At 42.2% G+C, this 19,905-nt stretch overlaps 2 protein-coding genes across 8 annotated transcripts in view; both read left to right on the top strand.

Annotated features, from left to right (window-relative positions):
- Positions 1-15,418, top strand: part of LOC105426664 (uncharacterized) — a 30,071-nt gene extending 14,653 nt beyond the window's left edge. For 4 of the 7 annotated variants that reach the window (XM_089071065.1, XM_089071067.1, XM_089071064.1 and 1 more), the window contains 12 exons: positions 2,865-2,962; positions 3,866-4,018; positions 10,205-10,327; positions 10,440-10,679; positions 10,892-11,020; positions 12,068-12,197; positions 13,011-13,133; positions 13,615-13,704; positions 14,150-14,333; positions 14,458-14,676; positions 14,858-14,949; positions 15,209-15,418. In XM_089071065.1, coding sequence (XP_088927191.1) covers positions 2,865-2,962; positions 3,866-4,018; positions 10,205-10,327; positions 10,440-10,679; positions 10,892-11,020; positions 12,068-12,197; positions 13,011-13,133; positions 13,615-13,704; positions 14,150-14,333; positions 14,458-14,676; positions 14,858-14,949; positions 15,209-15,349 — 1,722 coding nt within the window. In that variant the 3' untranslated portion in view covers positions 15,350-15,418. Of the gene's footprint in view, positions 1-1,335; positions 2,963-3,865; positions 4,019-10,204; positions 10,328-10,439; positions 10,680-10,891; positions 11,021-12,067; positions 12,198-13,010; positions 13,134-13,614; positions 13,705-14,149; positions 14,334-14,457; positions 14,677-14,857; positions 14,950-15,208 lie in introns of all 7 variants that reach the window. The other 3 variants (XM_011637983.3, XM_011637984.3, XM_089071069.1) reach the window with 3 other exon arrangements.
- A 152-nt stretch (positions 15,419-15,570) lies between these two features.
- LOC105426663 (uncharacterized) lies at positions 15,571-19,861 on the top strand. Its single transcript, XM_011637982.3, has one exon. It carries the CDS (start codon positions 15,704-15,706, stop codon positions 17,585-17,587), a length of 1,884 nt encoding a protein of 627 aa, XP_011636284.2. The 5' UTR covers positions 15,571-15,703; the 3' UTR covers positions 17,588-19,861.
- Positions 19,862-19,905: the final 44 nt, after the last annotated feature.

Here is a 19,905-nt window from a genome sequence, read left to right on the forward strand (position 1 = left end):
AGATCTTTTGATACGGGATAAATGTTTGAATGAAAAATATTTAAATATTTAAATATTATTATATTATCTTTAAAAATACCGAATAATTTTACGACTCTTTTCTTCCTAAAATTTATATCAATTTTGAATTTAAGAGGTTTACGTTAGATAAGCAAATGAATTTTGATTGACCGTAATGTGTAGAATATAATCTTAGTCTTAATTGTAAATTATTATCGCGTCGCTCCCCCTCGTCGTGGAGAGAAAATTTCCACTTCTACTTAATCGTCCTGTCCACAAAGATATTAGACGCAACCCTCTTGAAAGCGGAGGGTAGATCAAATCGAAATTCATCGTGATGCGACGTCGGTTATGGGAACGACGATTTTCGCTCTCGAATTACTTGTTTGACGAACGTTGCAAAGAATGGTCATCATTGTCGGCGACGTTAGATATATATCTATGTTTGCGATCGTACTCGTGCTTTTCTATGAGCGTTTCTCGCACACCCGTCGGTGCACCCCCGTTCTCCGCGACACACCCCCTACAATTTAACGTCGCGCTTATGGAAATTCCTCTTTCAGCTGCGAGACCAGATTCGAGGAATTGCCTTCTTTTTAATTTCCCCATTATCAAGCATTCGTTAATGCCGGTTAAAGCGAAATTTTGTCGCAACGAATATTCATTAGAGAATATTCATTAATGAGAATTTAACGTTATATAACATTATATAAATCATTTTACATTAATTACTTTTGTGATGGCATGTTAAATGAGAACGGAACGAATGAGTGCGATACAGAGAATGAAAATGTATGCCGCCGGCTAAAATTCAGGGAATGAGAGAGAAATAATCTAGGACACGAGAAAATTATGATAAAGAAACGCCGAGATTTTGTTGGATCAAATATTTGTAGAGCCAAACAGGATTGAATAGGATTTACTTAAATTCACACAATTTTGCCGTAAGGAAAAATTTGCCATAGTAATTAGATTTTGTTCACAAAAAACAGGATTCCACAGAATAAGTAAGATCGACAAAAATTAAAAAGAGCAAACAACAGCTGTAAATATCTTTAAGAATTCGTACATCCAATATCAAATCAAACGTGTTTAAAGTGGAAATTTTAATAACAAATGATAATCTTGGTGCTACATATATGTGTTAGAACGATCATAAATTTTTAATCGGATTCAGGCCCGATTGCACCAACGTTATTTTGAGTGACTTAAATATGTATCTGTCTTTATTTATTTAGAAAGAAAGACAAAGATATATATATACATGTTTAAATCTCGTCAAAATAACGTTGGCGCAATCGGGCCACAGTGATTATTAAAATCAACGTATTACAGACGTCCTGCCGTGTGCACGTTCGTTCCGGTCTTATCCTGATCCTTCCAGCAAGCTTTGCTGAGACCTCGTCGGAATAAGGATAAGCAGGACGACCTCTGACCCGGCCCGGGATGCCGGGCTCGTCTGGCTTAAAAGTTCATGGCACGCAAAGGCAAAGCCACGGATTATTCCGCTGTACGAGCGCTTTATTGGCAGAAAGCGAGTTGGCGGAGAAACTTTCTCTATTATAGTGATATCGTGAGGTTTACGGAGGCGTCAGATACAACTTCTTCGGCCGTGAATACGAAAGCTCGATGGCTCGCGGCGAGAGTTACTCCCGTTCGATGGACGGGAAAGATTGACGACGATACGTCAACGGCGCGACACTTAATTGCGATTGCCGTGCAATTTGCAAGCATGCCAATAATTATATCCCTAAGGATCGTAAAGCGATTTTATCACCGGCGCCATTAACGCGATATCGCTTGTTGCCGCGAGCCGAGTTGGGTTAAAATGAAAACAAGGAGAAAACTTTGCGAGCCTCTCAGACTGATGAGATTCCTTAATGTGGCCGAGGAATACGGCGGTCAAACAGGCGAAAACTTTGTAAGGAATTCTCGCGAGGTGGCAGAGATTTATGACTCGTTCCCGAGCTCCATCGTTCTAATAAAGGATCTTCGCGAGTCCGCGTGATCGGGAATTCAACGAATTCGAATCGGAAGCTAGAATTCGTAAATTGATAAATCTCCGTAAAAACGAAATGTCCTCTGCATTGCGCGGAGCGTGCAAGAAATACGACGTACGGGACGGTCCATTTCACGAGTGAGAAACCGAGGAAATCAGCCCTCGTATACTGGTGTAGAGGATATTTTTCCGCTGAGTTGAGACGAGACGAGACCCAAGAGTGGGTAGTGACTTCCCAATCGCTCGGGATTTCGAGTGCCACTCGATGCATGTCCCGTGAATGTTCTGCCACTCGAGGCCGTCCACTCGGTGTCCTTTCGCATCTTACAATTAGTCTTCTAACGGAAGTTCCGCGAGGATCCTGGACCATTATATCGACTCGAGCAATTCCTTGGTACACAGGAAGCATCCCCGGATGCACCGGATTGGAATTGCGAGATTCTCCTCGAGCTGTCAGAAAGCTACGTTCCTTCAATAGACGATTAAATTTTTTACTTCTTTCTTTTGTAATTCTACTTCAAATTCTTCTTCTTTTTTTTTTTAATTAGCACAGAAAGGATGATATTTGAAGAAATCTAAAAATTCGGACCAGACACAGATCCGAAAATAATTCTCTTGAACTAAGCTTTCTCTTTCCTCGAAGACACTCAAAAGTTGGAAGAATCAGAAGTTTTTACATAAGTATTTAACAAAAATTATTATTTTACAAAAATAATTATGTAAATAATTGATATTTAAAAAATTTATATTATATTTTTGCATCTCTGTGGCCACATTTTTATATACTTTAGCAAAATCTTCTTTCGATATCATGATGGAAGTGCGTTGGCTCTGATAGTCGATGCGTGCTCAACGACAATTGCAGGTGACGATAGCGACGGATCTGGGCAAAATGGTTACCAGGATGCAGCTGGAGAGATCCGAAGTGGCCTTCTTCATCTACACCAACGGCAACACTTTGAGGTATGCGTTTCACTTTTTCCAATTTTTCCCCTCACAGACAATGTCCATTTTCAGCTTTAAATTCCGTCGTTTGCCAATACCAATCGATTAAGTAATAATATAATTTAATATTTAATTTACTTAATATAATCTCTTTTTACGTTTCCTTAGCCCTTCGTATTTTTGATACGCTTTGTGCAATTATTGCTCTACCAGAGTGTCTAAAAGTCCCATCGATCCGATCATGTGTTCGTGCCACAGCGACGAAATGCGTCTCTTTATTCGATCGAGGCCGAGTATCGCCTCTTCCACTGCATTTCGCGTAATCAGAATGAATAGCTTTCCTCGAGTCTTCCGATCGAGACGAAACCAATCGAGACGAAACGCGCAGATGCGACACGTTTCTGCAAAACAAGCTTTTCGCGGAATATCTTAGCGGTCGCGACAACGGAAGGTCCTAATCAATTAGAACAAAACTGTTGCCGGTATTCTGGGTTAACTTTAAATATTTTCGTGACAATACATCGAACTGGCGGAAGAATTTTCTGCAAGAATTGCAGCTTTCGGTATTTTCCACGCTCATCTAAAGGAGATGATTACAAACTTACAGAATCGTACTTACTTTACAGAAATCGTATTCAAACTTAAACTGTCCACAATTAAAAATTCAATTTATATAAATTATTTAAATTCATTTGAATATAAAATTATTTTTCTTATGAAACTACCGAGATTTTCGAATTTCTTATTTTTTTTTTCATTCTTTTCGTGATTAATTATCTAACGAATATGTATATTCTTGTTCTCTGACGTACATTATTTTTACGTGTACGGTCACCTTTGTGCTTGATACGCTTAGGAAACTCCGTCCAGGCGAACTATTTCCTCCTTACTAATTCACTTTACGTCCTGCCCAACAACCAGGTCGAACTTGACGCAGAGATTCGCCATAACCGACCAGGATCTCCACAACATGAGCACGTGGCCGTTGGTGTCTGTGCCCAGGGACGAGAGCAAGACGCAAAAATACGACGTGGTGAGCAAGGAGGCCTTCCAAGCACGCCTGGAGGACTTCAGGTAAAGCGAATCGATCCGCGCGACGAAGGTCGTCTCCGAACTCCATCGCTCGCCACAAAGGCAGCCGACAACCGTGAAATCGCGCCCGCAAAATTCTGTCCTTAGTTTCTTAAATGAAGCCACATCTTTTCTCTCGGAGATTCGGACAATTAGACGAAACACGCAGAAAAAACAAATTAAAAAAAAAATATATATATATATATATAAAACAGGAAAATTATTAGACATCCAAGAGCGAGTTCGCCGACTAATTACCCCCCCCCCCCTTGGATCTGTTAAATAAAAATTCGTTTGATAAAAAATTGAAAATTACTCGATCCGTGATTATTAATTTGATTCTCGCCTGGTGTTCTCTACTTCAGCGTGATTCAATTGCAACAAATTCAGAAATCCTAACGGGTTGAAGTGCAGCTATTCAGCGTGGCACGTTAAGGACACGCTAGGGGCGACCGGGGTAAAATTCCACTTTGTGCAATCGTGCGACGTGCACGTTCGAGGCGGTTTCGCCTGCGCGGGAATTGTATTCTTCGTGCGCGGGCAATCTTTACCTAATTAGCTTAAGAGGCTTCCGCGCCGCTGCGGGTACACCTCGCCGTAATTATCCTGACGCGGAGAGGGGGAGGGGGAGGTAAAGGGGGCGGCGACGCGACACCCTTCGCGGCCGTAATTATTAAGACAAATTGCGGCTGCCCGCGCGAGCGGGTGGTATCGCTTTGAGCGTCGGTAACCGGCGGTTAATTCCCGTGTTAGCTTTACCCCTTTTCCGGGGGCGGACGCAGCCACGCCACCCGCCGGCATGGAAAGTTACGGCGGAAGCCCGTGCCGTTCTCCCTCGCGCCCTCGTCCCGACACTTGTTGAATTTCCATTCGGAGGACGAGTGGGGAATTCTCCTCTCTTTTACCGTTGTTCCCTCTCTCCCGCGGGCACGGGGGTGTCCCATTGGTAAATATGTTCCCGATATTTCAACGGCGGCTTGACGTGAGAGGTTCCACGAGCCGGCGAAGGCGAGGCTCTCTCAGAAAAAAAAAAACCCCCGATCCTCTTATGTAATTTATTTTTGTATTACTTATTATCTTGATCTGGGATTAATCGTTGAAATATGAAATGTGTTTCGAGCGAGAACAGAGAAGAGATAATTCACTTTGTTGAAAAACGTCCTTATAAAGCGAACGCGAGTTTGGAACGTATATTCGAATAAAAGGGGCGATTCTGCGAGAAAACCTTCGATATCGGATAATGAATTAACGAAATGTCGAAGTAAACGAGCGAAAATTACGCGGATAATTTTTGCACCGCTGCTGAAGTTCAGAAATTCGCGATCCTCCGAGCTCTCACTCTCTCGAAAGTTCTCTCGGTTATTCCGTTATTGCTTTATATTCTATCTTTTTTTTTTTTTTTTTTTTTTTTTGTATAGTATACAAACGAAAGTATTGGAATTTCTGGGCGACATGATTCGATAATGGAAAGCGGCGCATCGGCGAGCGATATTTCATCGTTAATGCTGGACACGCGTCGCACAGGGAGAAACCTTTCAGTGAAGGCGCGAGGGTGAGATGGGGGGATGATATATCAACTGGTACATCTCGAAAACACAACGTAAGATAACGCGTGGCGATACGACGACGACGAGGCCGCATCGCGATCGTATTTTCTCATGGAGGAAATAGGACGGCGCAAAAAGGAAAACTTGACCGTTCTGTTCGTCGATGTGTCGGCAAAGGGGGAGGAGAGAAACGAGCGGGATATAATTTCCTGGATTGGCCCCATAAAAGAAAATGGCTACGCGTGAAAGCGTACGGAATTTTTTTACGCGTGTCGCATGTGGGTTGCTTCGACACTTTCTTTCCGGTTTCACGGCGAGGCGACATCGCTTTAATATTTTGCGCAAAACCCCATATAACTACTTTTCCCATTTTATTTCCCGTTGAGGGAGAGGAAGAAGGGGGTGTTGCGTTGACAGGATAAAAAAACAGAGAAGAAACGCGCTTTTAACGAGGCAAGGTTGCCGAAGCGGCAGATTGTATGACGAGGAAAAAAAATTCATTATTTTTAATTAGGGTCTTAGGGGCTTTAATTAGAATAAAGCGATACGCCGCGCCACGTTTTTTATTTGATGGTACAACTAGCGATCCCCTCGCGAAAATACCATGGGATTGCATCGATCACTGCGAAATGTGGAAGCTCTCGGGGACGCGTCTCGCAAAAGGTTTCGCTTTGACGTTTGAAGGATGGGATTTTTTGAAAAATTCTCGGAAAAGTTCTCGACGGTCCGCGTTTAATATCTCGATGACGCTTAAACGACAAATGCAAACGCGAACGACACGACAGATCTTTGCGAAGCCATCACGTTTCGAAATCGATTCAAATATATATTAAATCTTCAGTCACGATTTAAATATATTTTTTTTTCTCCGTTGATATATTGTAAATAGAAATGAAACACGGATGTAAGAAGCTTTCCAATAAAAAGTTGTTTAATCCGTAATCTTTCGCATTTAAATTTCAAAGCAGCGTCGCGGAAACTATTGACAAAAAACACAAAGGCCTTTGCATCTCTTGTCGCTCTTTTGCCTTGCGTATAAAATAAAAAGGGGACGAGTGACAAAAGTTTCTTAATTACAAAATTTATCGGTCCGTTGGCGTCTCAATTTAAGATTAAAAAATTCTGTTACGCGTGGCCGGCGCGTTTTTTACGGTCGCTTTGATCGGGCGGACAGCGCCCGGCGATTTAATTAACGTAATTTCGGCGCCGGCGACATTGAGCGACGGGATAATTTAATCGGAAACGCCCTCATACACATCTCTCGATTAATCCTTTTCTCCTACCGTCTAATTATATGTGTAGCGGAGGGTCAAAAAGGCGTGGCGGAGATAAGCGAGGGGGCGGCCGTACATACGCTTTTATAATAGTCCCCCGGCGTGTCGCATTCGACTTGTCGCATCGATCGACGATAAAAATATTTAACCCTCACACCCTTCTCTTCGCACCCCCTGAGCGCACTTCGCAAAATCGAATGCAAATGCCCCTGACGCTCTTTTCAACTGGTAACACCACGCGTGCGAGGTGTTATTCTCTCGAGACACCACGTCAACATCGCTGCAAAATAGCCACATGTAATACCACCGTAATTTAAACTTGCAAAAAAAGTAATTAAAGAAAAAATATATCCACTGTTCTTTTGCCGAACAAATCGTCGATTATTTTTACGTAATACTCGCGTTTTTTCGAAGGTTTTCTCGATCAATTGCGAAACGCGTTATGCAAACGCGAAGAAAATAATGATCTCTCTTTCTGTTCTTTTTTTTTTCTTTGTTCTTTTTTTATTTTTTTTATTTTCTTTTCGAGTTAGATCACTCCTCCACCTCGGTTCACTCGAGCGAGTCCCACTTTACGTCTGGATTCGCGCCAGAATCGCGCCGATTTCAATGTATCGCGCTCGTCGCAATATTTATAAAAGGCACGTTTTTCATTCTGGCGAAGGTGAAAACGACATGCACAAGCCTCAACCTGACAGGCACGTACATCCGATAAATCGATAGGGTGATAAAGTATCGATATGGAAAGGCCGATTGCTCGCACGAAGAATATTTTGTGCCGCCCGCTTCTGCATTTCATTCTCATTTCGGCGCGACAATGCGCGCGCTGATCGCGTGTTTCTCGAATTTCCGCGCGGCGGAAACTTTAATTTTAATTTCGAGTCCGGCTTTGTCTACGTGACGTAATTGCGAAATATCTCAATCGTGTACCTTCATATCTTCCCTCTCCTGCCGATTGAAAATATGAATGCGCGTGTTATCGAGCATCGCGGTCTACCAGCGAAAATGCGAAAGGTCGCCAGACGAAAACATTTTTCCAAGTGATCGGAATATTTTTTTATCACGAATCGAGCTCAAACAACAGAAGTTTAACGTTCATATTAACTTTCGGGAGGATGATTTTTGGAAAGCAAAGATGTGAAACGGTCGAACAACTGTAAATAGACTTACAAAAAAAATTCGGGATTATTTAAAAATTGTTAAGGACAAGTTTTTCGCCGAAGGCGGTGTCTCGATGTCTTTGATTCCTTAACGACGCGTTTGCTTTGCAAGAAAGAAATCTCCGTGATGTCTCTCCGCTGATCGACGGCAAACAGGAAGAAATGAAAGCAGAAATAAGGCGGAAGAAGTTGCAGGCGGTTATCATACGGCCATGCATACGGAAGACAGGCGGCACATTTGTGTCAACTTCCGATATCAAGCCGATAACAAGCCGCTAACAATCCTTTGTCTTTCTATTACTAGGTTTTGGCCTGCGGGAAAAGAGACTTTCGCGAGCCGATCGATGCGGAAAGACATAACGAATTCTTTCGGATTTACCTCGTATTCTTACGCTTCTTGATGAAAATTTTACCTTAGTTAAAGGAGATCTTTATCTTTGAAAATTCTGAGATACGCCGTTTGTTCATCCACCTTATTTCCATATATCACTAATTCCAATATCACGGTAATTGTATAAATTGCACTCATCGATTTTCCTATCTATAATTACGTACGCTTATTAATTCAACTGTGTTACTTCACGCGACGATCTTTTCTCTCGTTTTCTCGGGAATTTCACTTCCAGAATACTCATCTTCCTCTCACATTTCATACATTCGATGTTTCGTACATTCCACATTTCTTCTGTCCAGGCAGCGGTTTATTGGTACATCATTCACACCGTTTACGTTTCCCTTTTGTTACCCATCATTCGTGGTTTAGCCGTCTCTTTGCTTAGAGCTATCAGGAGATGTTTATTCCGCGTTATTGCACGTCAAAGCTTTCTTGTCAAATGTCCACCCACTTCTTCGGCTCCCTTCTTCTCCTCTCCTTTTCTCTCTTCTTCAATAAATAATGTAGTTTATTTATTATATAAATACAGCGACGAGTGAATTTGTTTATCATTATATGCTACTCGCACTCGCGCTTCTTCTGCCAGCGTCACGATACGCTCGCTCTGTGATTATTCTCACGTGTCTTCCTGCCTTGCATTCTAGAGTAGGCTATCCCAGAAGACAGCAATAAAGCTGTCTATTTGTCTTTATAATAAAATTGTCTGTCTTCCTTTTTGTACCATCCTCTGATTTTCATTCTTCACATTTGTTCTCTCTCTCTCTCTCTCTCTTTCTCCCCTCCCCCCTCTCTCTCTCCCCCCTCTCGCTCTCGTTCTTGTTCTCGCTCTCGCTCTTTCTCTCTCTCGTGTTCTCTTTATGAGCAATGGAAGAGGTCGTCACACATGAGCGCGCGAGCGCCCATTTGGAGCAATAGACAGTATTTTTAGACTCCTGTCTTCTCTCTCTCTCTCTCTCTCTCTCTCTCTCTCTCTCTCTCTCTCCTTCTATCTCTGACTTTCTCTCTTTTCATATATCTTCTTCTTTGTCTCTCTCTCTCTCTCTCTCTCTCTCTCTCTCTCTCTCTCCCCCTTTTGTCTGCCTCTCCCTTTCCCTTCCCTGTCGTCGTCTGTTCGCGGTTAAATCTCGCCTCGACAACGTTCAACGTTGCACCGATCAGACCCCTCGTAGCAAATGCGAAGGTCTACTCGCCGATGTCACTATCGATCCGACATCCCGCCACGTGCGAATCGTCCAAGGCGACTCACACCTGTCCGAAGGATCGCGCGTGGCCTTTTTTTTTAGATCGTCGCCTCTCGCCGACGGGGGCGAGATCGTCTCCGAGACAATTCCGACGGAGGTGATAAAGGAGAAGGCTCAAATGAGAGAATTAACGACCAAATAAGGTGGAAACATAAAATGATGAACTAAATTAGTCACATAATATCTCTCAAGATGAACGTTTCGAACCTTACTTCTAATCCTCATCAGCATCGGTATGATGAAAAAAATTGAGATAACTTAAGAGAGATAATTTCGGAAATCTTTTTAAACATGTAAAAGATGTCTGGAATGAAAATTTTACGAGAGAAGATCGAATATCAAAAGTACGGAGAAATCGGATCACGTAAGATCCTCTTGATCCGCAGATTCAATTCCGTGCAGTTATATTTACATCGCGCGTTACGACTATCCGTCGACGGATGAGATATCGCGGATTCGGAGATTACGTTTCGATGTATGCGCACATCGACCGCGTTTTATGGTAGCTTAAGATATCGTTGATGCAGACGACGATTGGATTGAGCGCAAAACTCGTTTGTTTGTTTCCCGCAGGCAGAAAATAAGCTCGGAGAGCAGCATCACCGAGGTGATGACGTGGTACACGAACGTGAACGCCGCTATGCTGGACCACCTGACTAATCAGATCAAGGAGACGGACAACAGCGGGGTGTGGAGGTAAACAATGTCGGAAATCTCCCGAAAGAGCGGGGAAAATGACGACGGCGATCGTAATCCAAGCGCGTCTCTTGCGGGAGGAGGAGATTACATGGGAAACTTCCCGTTTCAGGTATCTGATAGCCTTCAAGAATCTTTTGCGGAGCATCGAGAGCCTCGGTATCGCCTCCGTCGAGGGAATCAATTACTTCGGCCGAGGTATTCTTCTCGGGGATAACTACATTAGTTACGTCCGCCACGAGGCACTGGGCCGCGACCTCTTGAATGCCGCCCTGACGTACGTGCCATCCCTGAAGAAGTTTTACAACGAAATCACGCGCACCATGCCCGATTACGGCAAGATCAAGGCAAGGTAAAACGTCTTTCCCGCCTTCGTCTCTCTCTCTCCGCCCTCTCCCGTAGACGGTCACGCGCGAGAATATTTTCGCCAAAAGAGGAAAAAAAAAAAAAAAAAAAAAGAATTATTAATAACTAACGGCGTAACAGGCAGATGATAGATTACGGCAATAAGAGCGCGCAAACAGGACGAGACATGCGAACGAACATTTTGCATTCTCTTCCCAGGCGGGACGAGATCCTGCGGAATCAAAAGAGGAAGCCGAGCGTGGAGGATGCAATCACTTACTTCGACTCGATGGCCACTTACATCGACGAGCTGCGTAAGCTGCAGCGGGAATTGCGTCACATGATAAGGTAGCAAATCCTCATAATGGAATTGTCCTCTCGTCTCGATTTGTCTCCGCGAGAGACGAGTACACGGGGTGTATTTGGTAATTGCTACCGTAATCGGGAAAGTATCGATCTCCGCGGGATGGGACGATTTGCGAGAGAAATTTCTCCTTGGAAATCTTTCGACGCGCGATTAATCATAATTTATTTCGGAGAATGTACAGCCGCGCTCATGTACGGGTAAATTCGTTAAATTGGATTTCAATAGACGTCAAATCAATGTTTCTAACAAGGCAGATTTTCTCCGCTTTTTGTTTTTGCTCAGTGATATTTATGCGCTGTTTCACTAGGCGCACTTCAATAAAATCTAATGATGATAAAATTGGATTTTAAGAATATAAAGTATTTTAAGTATTCGAGGTAATTTACGTAAAGTTTCATTGAATTTTTATTAAGCGTACGAAACAAGATGCTATAAATAAAATTAAATTTTTATTAGAACAACTAATCTCTGCATTGCAATAAAGCTTTACATAAATCAGCTTGAATACTTAAAATATTTATATAAAAAAAATTGAATTTTTTCTCATTATTCCTTAATTATATTTCCATTAGAGCACATTTCTATTTATTTACTTAAATAATTTTTTATTTAGATTCTAAATCATTACTAAACTTGTTGTATCATTTTTAAGTGCAATTTAAATTTGGATAATTTAATCGATAAATTATTAATATTAATCTGTAAATTCTTCATAATTTTTTTATTGAAAATATAAATATATATATATATATATATATATATATATATAATATTATAAAAATAGATCAAACAACAGAATTTCTCAGTTTCTCGTTTGTTACTTAGTAAAATATCTCAATACAATTTATTTAATTTAATTTTGCTAGTCTCTTGATGTTAAATGAATTGACTGTTTTATAATATTTATTGTTTGATAACGTTTAATAATGCTTTAGTAAATTAATCTCGTAATATTTATTGCTTGATAACTTTTAATAACGCTTCATTAAATTACCTGTGAAATATGTTGATCGCCGTGTGATATACAGGGATTACGTCAATTCGACGTTACAAGATGCGAGCAACAAGGAAGTCGCAGGGATCGCTATTGTCGTTCTGGTGTTGGTGGTATCCCCCATCATTATCATACTGATGCGCAACGCCGTCGCCACCATTCAGGTTTGTGCTCGACGATTCAAAGCCGTCGATTTGATTTCCTTTCATGCTACACACGACTCTCTTTGACGACGTGGCGTTCGCAGTAATTTGTATACAGGATGTAATACGAGCTTCAATTTTCATCGCGGTTTATTTTTTTTTTTTTAGCAGAATTCTGATTTTTCCTTGATTAGAGGTCGAGTCATTCTGGAAGTACACGTTTCGTAAAAACATCCGAGTTACAGATGATTGAAATTGAAAAACAAGTTACCTAGAGTATTTTCTCATTCCATGAAAGAAATTAATAACATTTCCGATGGATAGATTCAGTGTCTTTTTTTTTTTTTTATCAACGGATCATATAAATTGGATTAAAATTCGCAATTCTTTCACGATTCTTTTCGATCGTCGGTTGTAGACGTTAATTTTGTTCATTCGGATGCGGAATTCACAGGAAGAACTATGAGAAACGTGATTATGCTTTAATTAGTTCACATCACGACAAATCTTACAACTCGAAATTCCGAACTCTGTAGGCCGCGAGATCGTCGACGAATAAATCACGTGTTGTGGGACTGACGTCTCAATGGAGAGTCAGTTGTTGAAGTCTAGGTCACGATGAGAGAAGAGAGAATTTTTTTCAATCTCTGATCAAAAACATTTTTATTATTCGTAAAATTTTATTATTCGTAAAATTCGTAAAATTTTATTATTCGTAAAATTTGATTCTATCTAAAATTAATAGGCGATATCAATCTCTTGATCGCCATTTGCCGTTTAGTTCTTATTATTCAAGTTCAAAGTTATCGTGACGATTCAATTTACTAATTGCAGATGTACGCCGCGAATTTGTCTCAAAAGGCACGCGAACTCAAACGTGAGAAGAGAAAAAGCGACACTTTGCTTTTCCAAATGCTTCCACCTAGCGTTGCCCAGCAACTCAAGCAGACTCAACAGGTGAACCGAAATATCTCGAATCGCTTAAATTAATTTAAAAAGTTTTAAAATTCAAAGGATACTTTTTGGATATTTTCGTGGTTGCGTGATATTTAACGCTCGATCACTCTCGAACGAAAATCTCTTTCTTAAAAATCCTTAAGTTTCTCTATAAAATCTTAATTGCAATTTTTGAAATTAACAAATTTAGCATAAATAAATTTTGCATAAACGCAATCATTTTTTTAAAGTCTCACTTTTTCAAAACTCCTTTCTTTTTCTTTTAAAACAAATTTTTATAAAACTTTTAATAAAAAAATTCTTTAATCCTTTAACTCTATAATATTATTAAACGCTGTCAATTTTAATATTGTCTTGCATCATTCTTTAAATGATCGATCGTGAAGGATAAGAAAAAAGTTTCTTTTTCATTTTTTCTGCTATCTGTCTTCCACGATCGAGGGATTCGTAATTTTTTTTCTTTTTTTTTTTTGTTCATCAGGTACCAGCGGAGTATTACGAGGCGGTGACTGTCTACTTCAGCGACATAGTCGGTTTCACGGAGATCGCCGCGGAAAACACACCTCTCGAGGTACATCATCGCCCATTCTGTTTCCCACAGGAATGACCGATCGATCCTGAAGCGAATTGCTAAATTACGCAGAAGTTCCATCGCACGGTGTTCCCGCTCGTTGTCGCGATGATGAAATCGCGCGCATACCACGCGAATTCCTGCGGGATGCACGCAAGGGACTATTCCGAATCGCACGTGTGGCAATTGATCATTCATCCACCTGTGCGCCATTCTCATCCCTCTCGTATTCATCACTCATCATTATCCCATCATTTGCCCGAACGATCGCCATTTGCCCGAACGATCGTTCGTATTATTTATTTAATCTCGGTGATTACAATCCGATCAGACTTAAATTAATTTTCAATTTTACACGTGAAGTACGATGAAACGTGTGTGACGAATGATTCACGTCGGTGGTATCTGCATAACGCGGTAATGAGAAAGCTGGCGTTTCTTCCAGGTGGTGACGTTCCTCAACTCGATCTACAAGCTGTTCGACGCGCGAATCGAGTGTTACGACGTCTACAAGGTGGAGACCATCGGGGATTCTTACATGGTCGCTTCTGGTCTACCTGTTAGAAATGGTAAAAGTACGAAACCCCTCAACTCCTCTTGCCGTCCGTCATCTTGCTCGATCTTGCTTGGTAAATGCACCGTTTCCCTTCTTCGTGCACATAAATTTCACAATCCCTGAATAAATAAGTGCATTTCGTTCTTGCATTAGCAATGCTTGCGTTATTACGAACAGATTTTGTTCCTTATTTCCAGGTGACAAGCATGTGTCCGAGATCGCCACCATGGCGTTAGATCTGCTGGCGGCATCGTCCGTGTTCCAGGTGCCCAAACGCCCTGGCGAACGGCTGCAGATACGAAGCGGGGCCCACACCGGTCCCGTCGTGGCCGGTATCGTCGGCAGCAAGATGCCTCGTTATTGCCTCTTCGGCGACACCGTGAACACCGCGAGTCGCATGGAATCGACCGGTGAAGGTAGAAATTTGAGACTCCGTAGTTAAAATAACGGCAAGAAGTTGAGCCATGAATCATGAAGATATTCTTCGCAATTTCCATTTTCTTCAAATTTATTTCACTATCTCTATTCTACTTATATATTTATTATTATATTTTAATATACTGATTAATTTTTTTTATGTTTTTTTTTACACACAAGCTTTACGGATTCACATCAGCTTGGAAATGAAGAAGGCGCTCGACGCGGTGGGCGGTTTCAAAATCGAGCACCGTGGTCTCGTTGACGTGAAAGTAAGTTGTTTAAATATAAATATAAATATAAATATAAGTTTAAATATGAATATAAATATAAATATCCTTTTCTCATTTTGTTATATCTATACACTACATTCTAAGAATATATCAAGATAAATTTTAGATTATTGGATAATTAATTTTCTTTGTCGACAATTAATCAATTTTGAACAATTCCGTTTTTTTTTTTTTTTTTTTTTTTTTTTTTTTTTTTTTTTTTTTACGTGATTTTTATCTCGGACTTCGCTTCTCTCAGGGCAAGGGCCTCATGGACACTTACTGGTTGGAATGCAAGGACGGCGGTATCGCGCGCGCTGCCGAGCTCGATCTGCCATCATTCTTCGAAGACGTGCGACCGGTCTTCATGCGGCGCCTTCGCGAAGAGGGCACTCTCTGATGCGAGCCGTATTCCCGCCGGGACCTCTGGTACCTAAACCGACGCCCGAACCCATGCATCGTCCGGTTGTCCCAACCGAATCTGATTGACCATCTGAAGCCACGGGGCCAGGGCCGCAAGAACCGGCTGTCCCATCCGAATCTGCACATCACCCCCGTCAAGGCGCCGCCGCAGTCGCAGTCGAGCATCGAGTCCCAGGACTCGGGTACCTACGAGGGCACCCGCTCAACCACCCCCTGTCCACCGAGTTACTCACCCGCGAGTCAGCGTAGCCGTTACTCGCAGCCAAATCTGCCGACTCTGCTGATCTCGTACGATCGGCGATCGGGCGGCTCGCCGGATCGGCGTATTCGCATGTCGCAACCGACCCTCAATTCCAGCCTGAGCGGCATCAATTCGTTCAACTTCGGCATGCACCGCGGCAGCGGCGGCGGACGCCTATCCTACACCAGCCTGCGTGCCACCTCGGGCGACAACAGCATCAACGAGGAGGAGAGACTGTCGACGCCGAACGTGCACGCCCTGGGTGGCAGCGTGAGCCCCCGCGGTAGTCTGACGATGGAGAGGAGCTCGTCGCGGCTGTCACAGCCGGACGTGCGCCGATTCGCCCTGCGGCAGGACAAGCGCGAACGGCTGTCGCAGCCTACCCTCGTCACCGGCGATTACTACCCCGGCCGAGTGCAGCAGCGACTGTCCCAACCGTGCCTGAGCACCGGCCGGGAGATCGGCGGTGTCGGCATGCACTCACCCTCGCCGCCGCCCTTCCCCCTCAAGCACAAGAGATTCGTGCCAGCCGTTCTGCAAGCCAGCCAGCGCGACCGTCTGTCGCAGCTGGACATCGGCTCCAAGTATCGAAACATCAAGGACAACAACGCGCAGGTGAAGTTTAATCGCGATCGGTTCTCGATACCGGAACTGGAAACGCAGAACGACCTGCGACTGATCGCCGGCACGCCCAAGCAGCGCTTCAGCCTGGACAGCCAGCTGGCAAAGCAGCGCTTCAGCTTGGACAGCCAGGACAGCTGCAAGTCGCGACTCCTGCCGATCGCCAGCTCGCCGATCTTCGAACACCAGCAGATGAAGACCGAGGAGCTCACGGGAATAACGTCCGACAAGCTGAAGAGCCCCACCTGCGAGGTTCTCCAGAGCGTGATCGTCGCGAGCACGTCGCCGATCTTCCCGCCCGGCGAGAGGCGGTTCCTCGCGCCGGACTTCCCGTTCACCGGCAGGAAAACGTCGACGTTGCCGTCGCCGCCCAAGTCCGAGATCATCCCGTTCTCGAAGGCGCGCTCCTCCGGCAAACCGCCGCCGATCCCGGTCCGAGAGAGGATGTCGGTACCGGAGATCAGGAATTCAAGCCTGCGCCGGTTGCTGGACCCGCCTGTCCGGCAGCGGCACAGCATCGCCGGCAATCTGCGGCAGTCGCTGCTGTCGCCGGTGAAGCTGCCGGAGTTCGGCACCGGCGGCAGAAAGTCGCCGCGATACTCGATCGACGACGCGCTCGAAAAGCTGAAGAGGATCGAGAAGGAGGAGAACCGACAGAACCAGGAGACGAGCGAGAAGGAGCAGGAGGTCAAGGAGCAGGATCAACAGCGACAGGAGAAGGAGCCGAAGCACATCCAGCGGCACTACTCGTACACGTACGAGACGCCCGGTAGCGACGAGAGCGGCAGCGTCTCGACCCTCGGCAAGCTGAGCGTGGGCGGCACGCCGAAGCGCAAGTACCTCGAGAGCAACTTCGACGAGAACGAGCAGGTGATCACGACGGTGATCGAGACGGAGGTGCCGATGATCCTGCCGAACACGCCCGGCAAGTACGCGAAGAAGGCGCAGGCGTACTCGAACGAGACACCCAAGTGGATTCGAAAGTATCTGGAGAACGAGAGCCCGAAGGTGGGTGGTAGGAAGACCTCCACTACCGGCAAGGACCAGGTCGACAGGACGAACCGCAGGAATAGCCGCAGAAAGAGCTCGCTGGAGTCGATCGAGGCGGTGACGAGGAAGCCCGAGGAGAAGACCCGCTCCAAGTCCGCCAGCTGCGAGGAGAGGAGTGCCAAGGGTGTCACGGAGCAGAAGGATGGCATGAGGGAGACCTACGTGAGAATCGTGCCGTCCAACAATGCCCAACAGGAGAACAGATACGAGATCGGTGTGGAGAACACCGCGACCTGGACGAAGACCGACGGGCGGGGTCTCTACGGCGATGACACCGACACGGACGATTCCACATCGGTCTAAACCGATGGAGAAGCTGAAGAAGAAACGGACGAAACGTCGAAATTCGATCGCTCTGATTGTCACCTGCTGATTATGGCATGATGGCAATCTTGAAGAAATGAAAAACGAATTCAATTATTTTGATAAGTATGCATCTCGGAATAAGTTACACGATCATCTTTCTCGAGTAAAAAAATATTGAAGAAATCACAATTTACGTTGTTATAGAAATTTGTATTAGTAATTGAAAATGATTGGGATGATCGAATTAAATGATTGATCGTGTACTCGAATGCGGATCAGTCTCACTCCAGGATTATTGATGAACTAATTATTATTATTATTATTTTCAAAGGTATATCAATCAAGATGATATACCTATTAATTAAATTACTTAATTAACAAATACAGATCTTCAAAGAATGCAGACTTTTACACTTTTCGACTTGAGAATTTTCCTTTGTAAAGAATATGAAATTCTCATCGCAGTTAACATTTTAACGAAAAACATTGTAATATCTCGAATATTATCGTAACGTAAAAATATTTGCACGACGGAATTCTCCCAGTTTAAGTTTACACAGCCCTTTTACGTAATAAAAGACTGAAGAAAATATATGTACACCCAGAGTGCTATGCGCATGAGATCAGTGAAACGAATCCAGCACAAGCGAGACTGTACACCTTGATCAAGGCAGACACGAGAGAGATCGACGCAAGAAAAAGGAAAAAGATGATCTCGAACAGAAATCTCGGATATTTTGTACTTAAATATGTTACTATTCTTCCGATAGAACGAACCGGAAGTAAAAGCCGAATGCGGACATCTATTTTTGCACAAACAGAGGATCACGATATGTATACACGCGATATTCCGCATGCATTCAGCCTAAATGAAAGTCAGATTTGTGCTTCATTGATTTCCTTGATTCCGAAATGATTTCTGCTTTATATATATCTCGAATGTCCAAGAGGAGAGCCAGGAAGAATATATAGAGCGATCGAGAAAATGGAGAAAAATTTTGATCTTCGTCAAAATCGCATGTCAAAATTGACACAGCTCTTTGGAGCTCGTTTATTTTGGATCATTGAGCTACGTGTTTTTCGTTCGAATTTCGAACTATGTGAAACCATTCGATCGTTTTGTGATGTGTATTTTGTGCACTATTTTTATCAAGCCTATAGAAATTAAGTGTAAAGATAATCACCTTGTACATATATACATCAGCTACAGAATTATAATATATTGCTGGATGTCGATCGTTGCATTGTTACGTCGAATTTGTGAGTTTAATGTTCTTGAACGTACAAACTTTTCATTTTTTTCATCGGAAAGATACTCTTCGCTTGCAAATACTGTGTCGGATTTTCGCGATTATACGTACTTTTAATCACAAAATCAAATTTATTTAGCGTAACATACAACGCGGGAAAAAGTTCATTTTTTGATGATACTAGTCATTAACACAACTTTACGAGCGATATATACGGATATATATAGGATGCCATCAATAAATTGTCTTTACAAAAAATTAATTAATAATAAACAGATAGCATTCCTCTAACATTTAATTTTTTAATCTGATTACACTGCTTTATTTATTTCCATTATTGATCAAGATTCAAGTTACAATTATTGATATTTAGCAATTTATGAAGCTCTTCTTTAAACATTCTATTTCTTATCTAAAAATTTATATAAATTTTTTTTTATCAAAAATAAATTTACTTGTTATATGTCAATTGTGAATAGGTAGAAAAATCTGGATGCTTTAAATAAAAAATTATTTTAATGTATCAAGTAATTTTATATATATATATATATATATATATATATATATATATATATATATATATGAACTGTTTTATTTATATTTATAATACATTCATAATTTATTAAAAAATTTTTTCAAATAGCTATTTTTTTATTTATTCAGATATTATTTTCAAGTAAATTTTTCCTTATGAACATTTATTTTTCTGTTTTGTTAAGAACATTGAATATTCTATTTAAGCGTCCTGTATATATACATATGATCTTTCCGCAAATATTCTAATATGAACGCGAATGTATAAGTTGAGTAGTTTTTATTTTTTTTAGTTGTATGTCATTATACTCCTATACACACATATATAATATTTGTATGGCATTTAATGAGTAAAGATGTTAAATATTAGCAAGTGAAAGTACACATAGAATAATATATTATACTTTGTAAAAAAACCTCTGCCCTTTATGTACATCCGATTATATATAGATCAAAATATATACTCCATTGTTATAGCCTGAAAGAATTTTTTAAATCCCTTGATCATATAATTTTTTACATTATCACACT

This window comes from Pogonomyrmex barbatus, unplaced genomic scaffold, assembly GCF_055798465.1.
Source record: "Pogonomyrmex barbatus isolate J1 unplaced genomic scaffold, ASM5579846v1 scaffold11, whole genome shotgun sequence".
Lineage (NCBI taxonomy): Eukaryota > Metazoa > Arthropoda > Insecta > Hymenoptera > Formicidae > Pogonomyrmex > Pogonomyrmex barbatus.

Excerpts from the sequence above, each read along its gene's own strand:
- LOC105426663 (XM_011637982.3), top strand. The coding sequence starts at position 15,704 with ATGTCGCAACCGACCCTCAATTCCAGCCTGAGCGGCATCAATTCGTTC.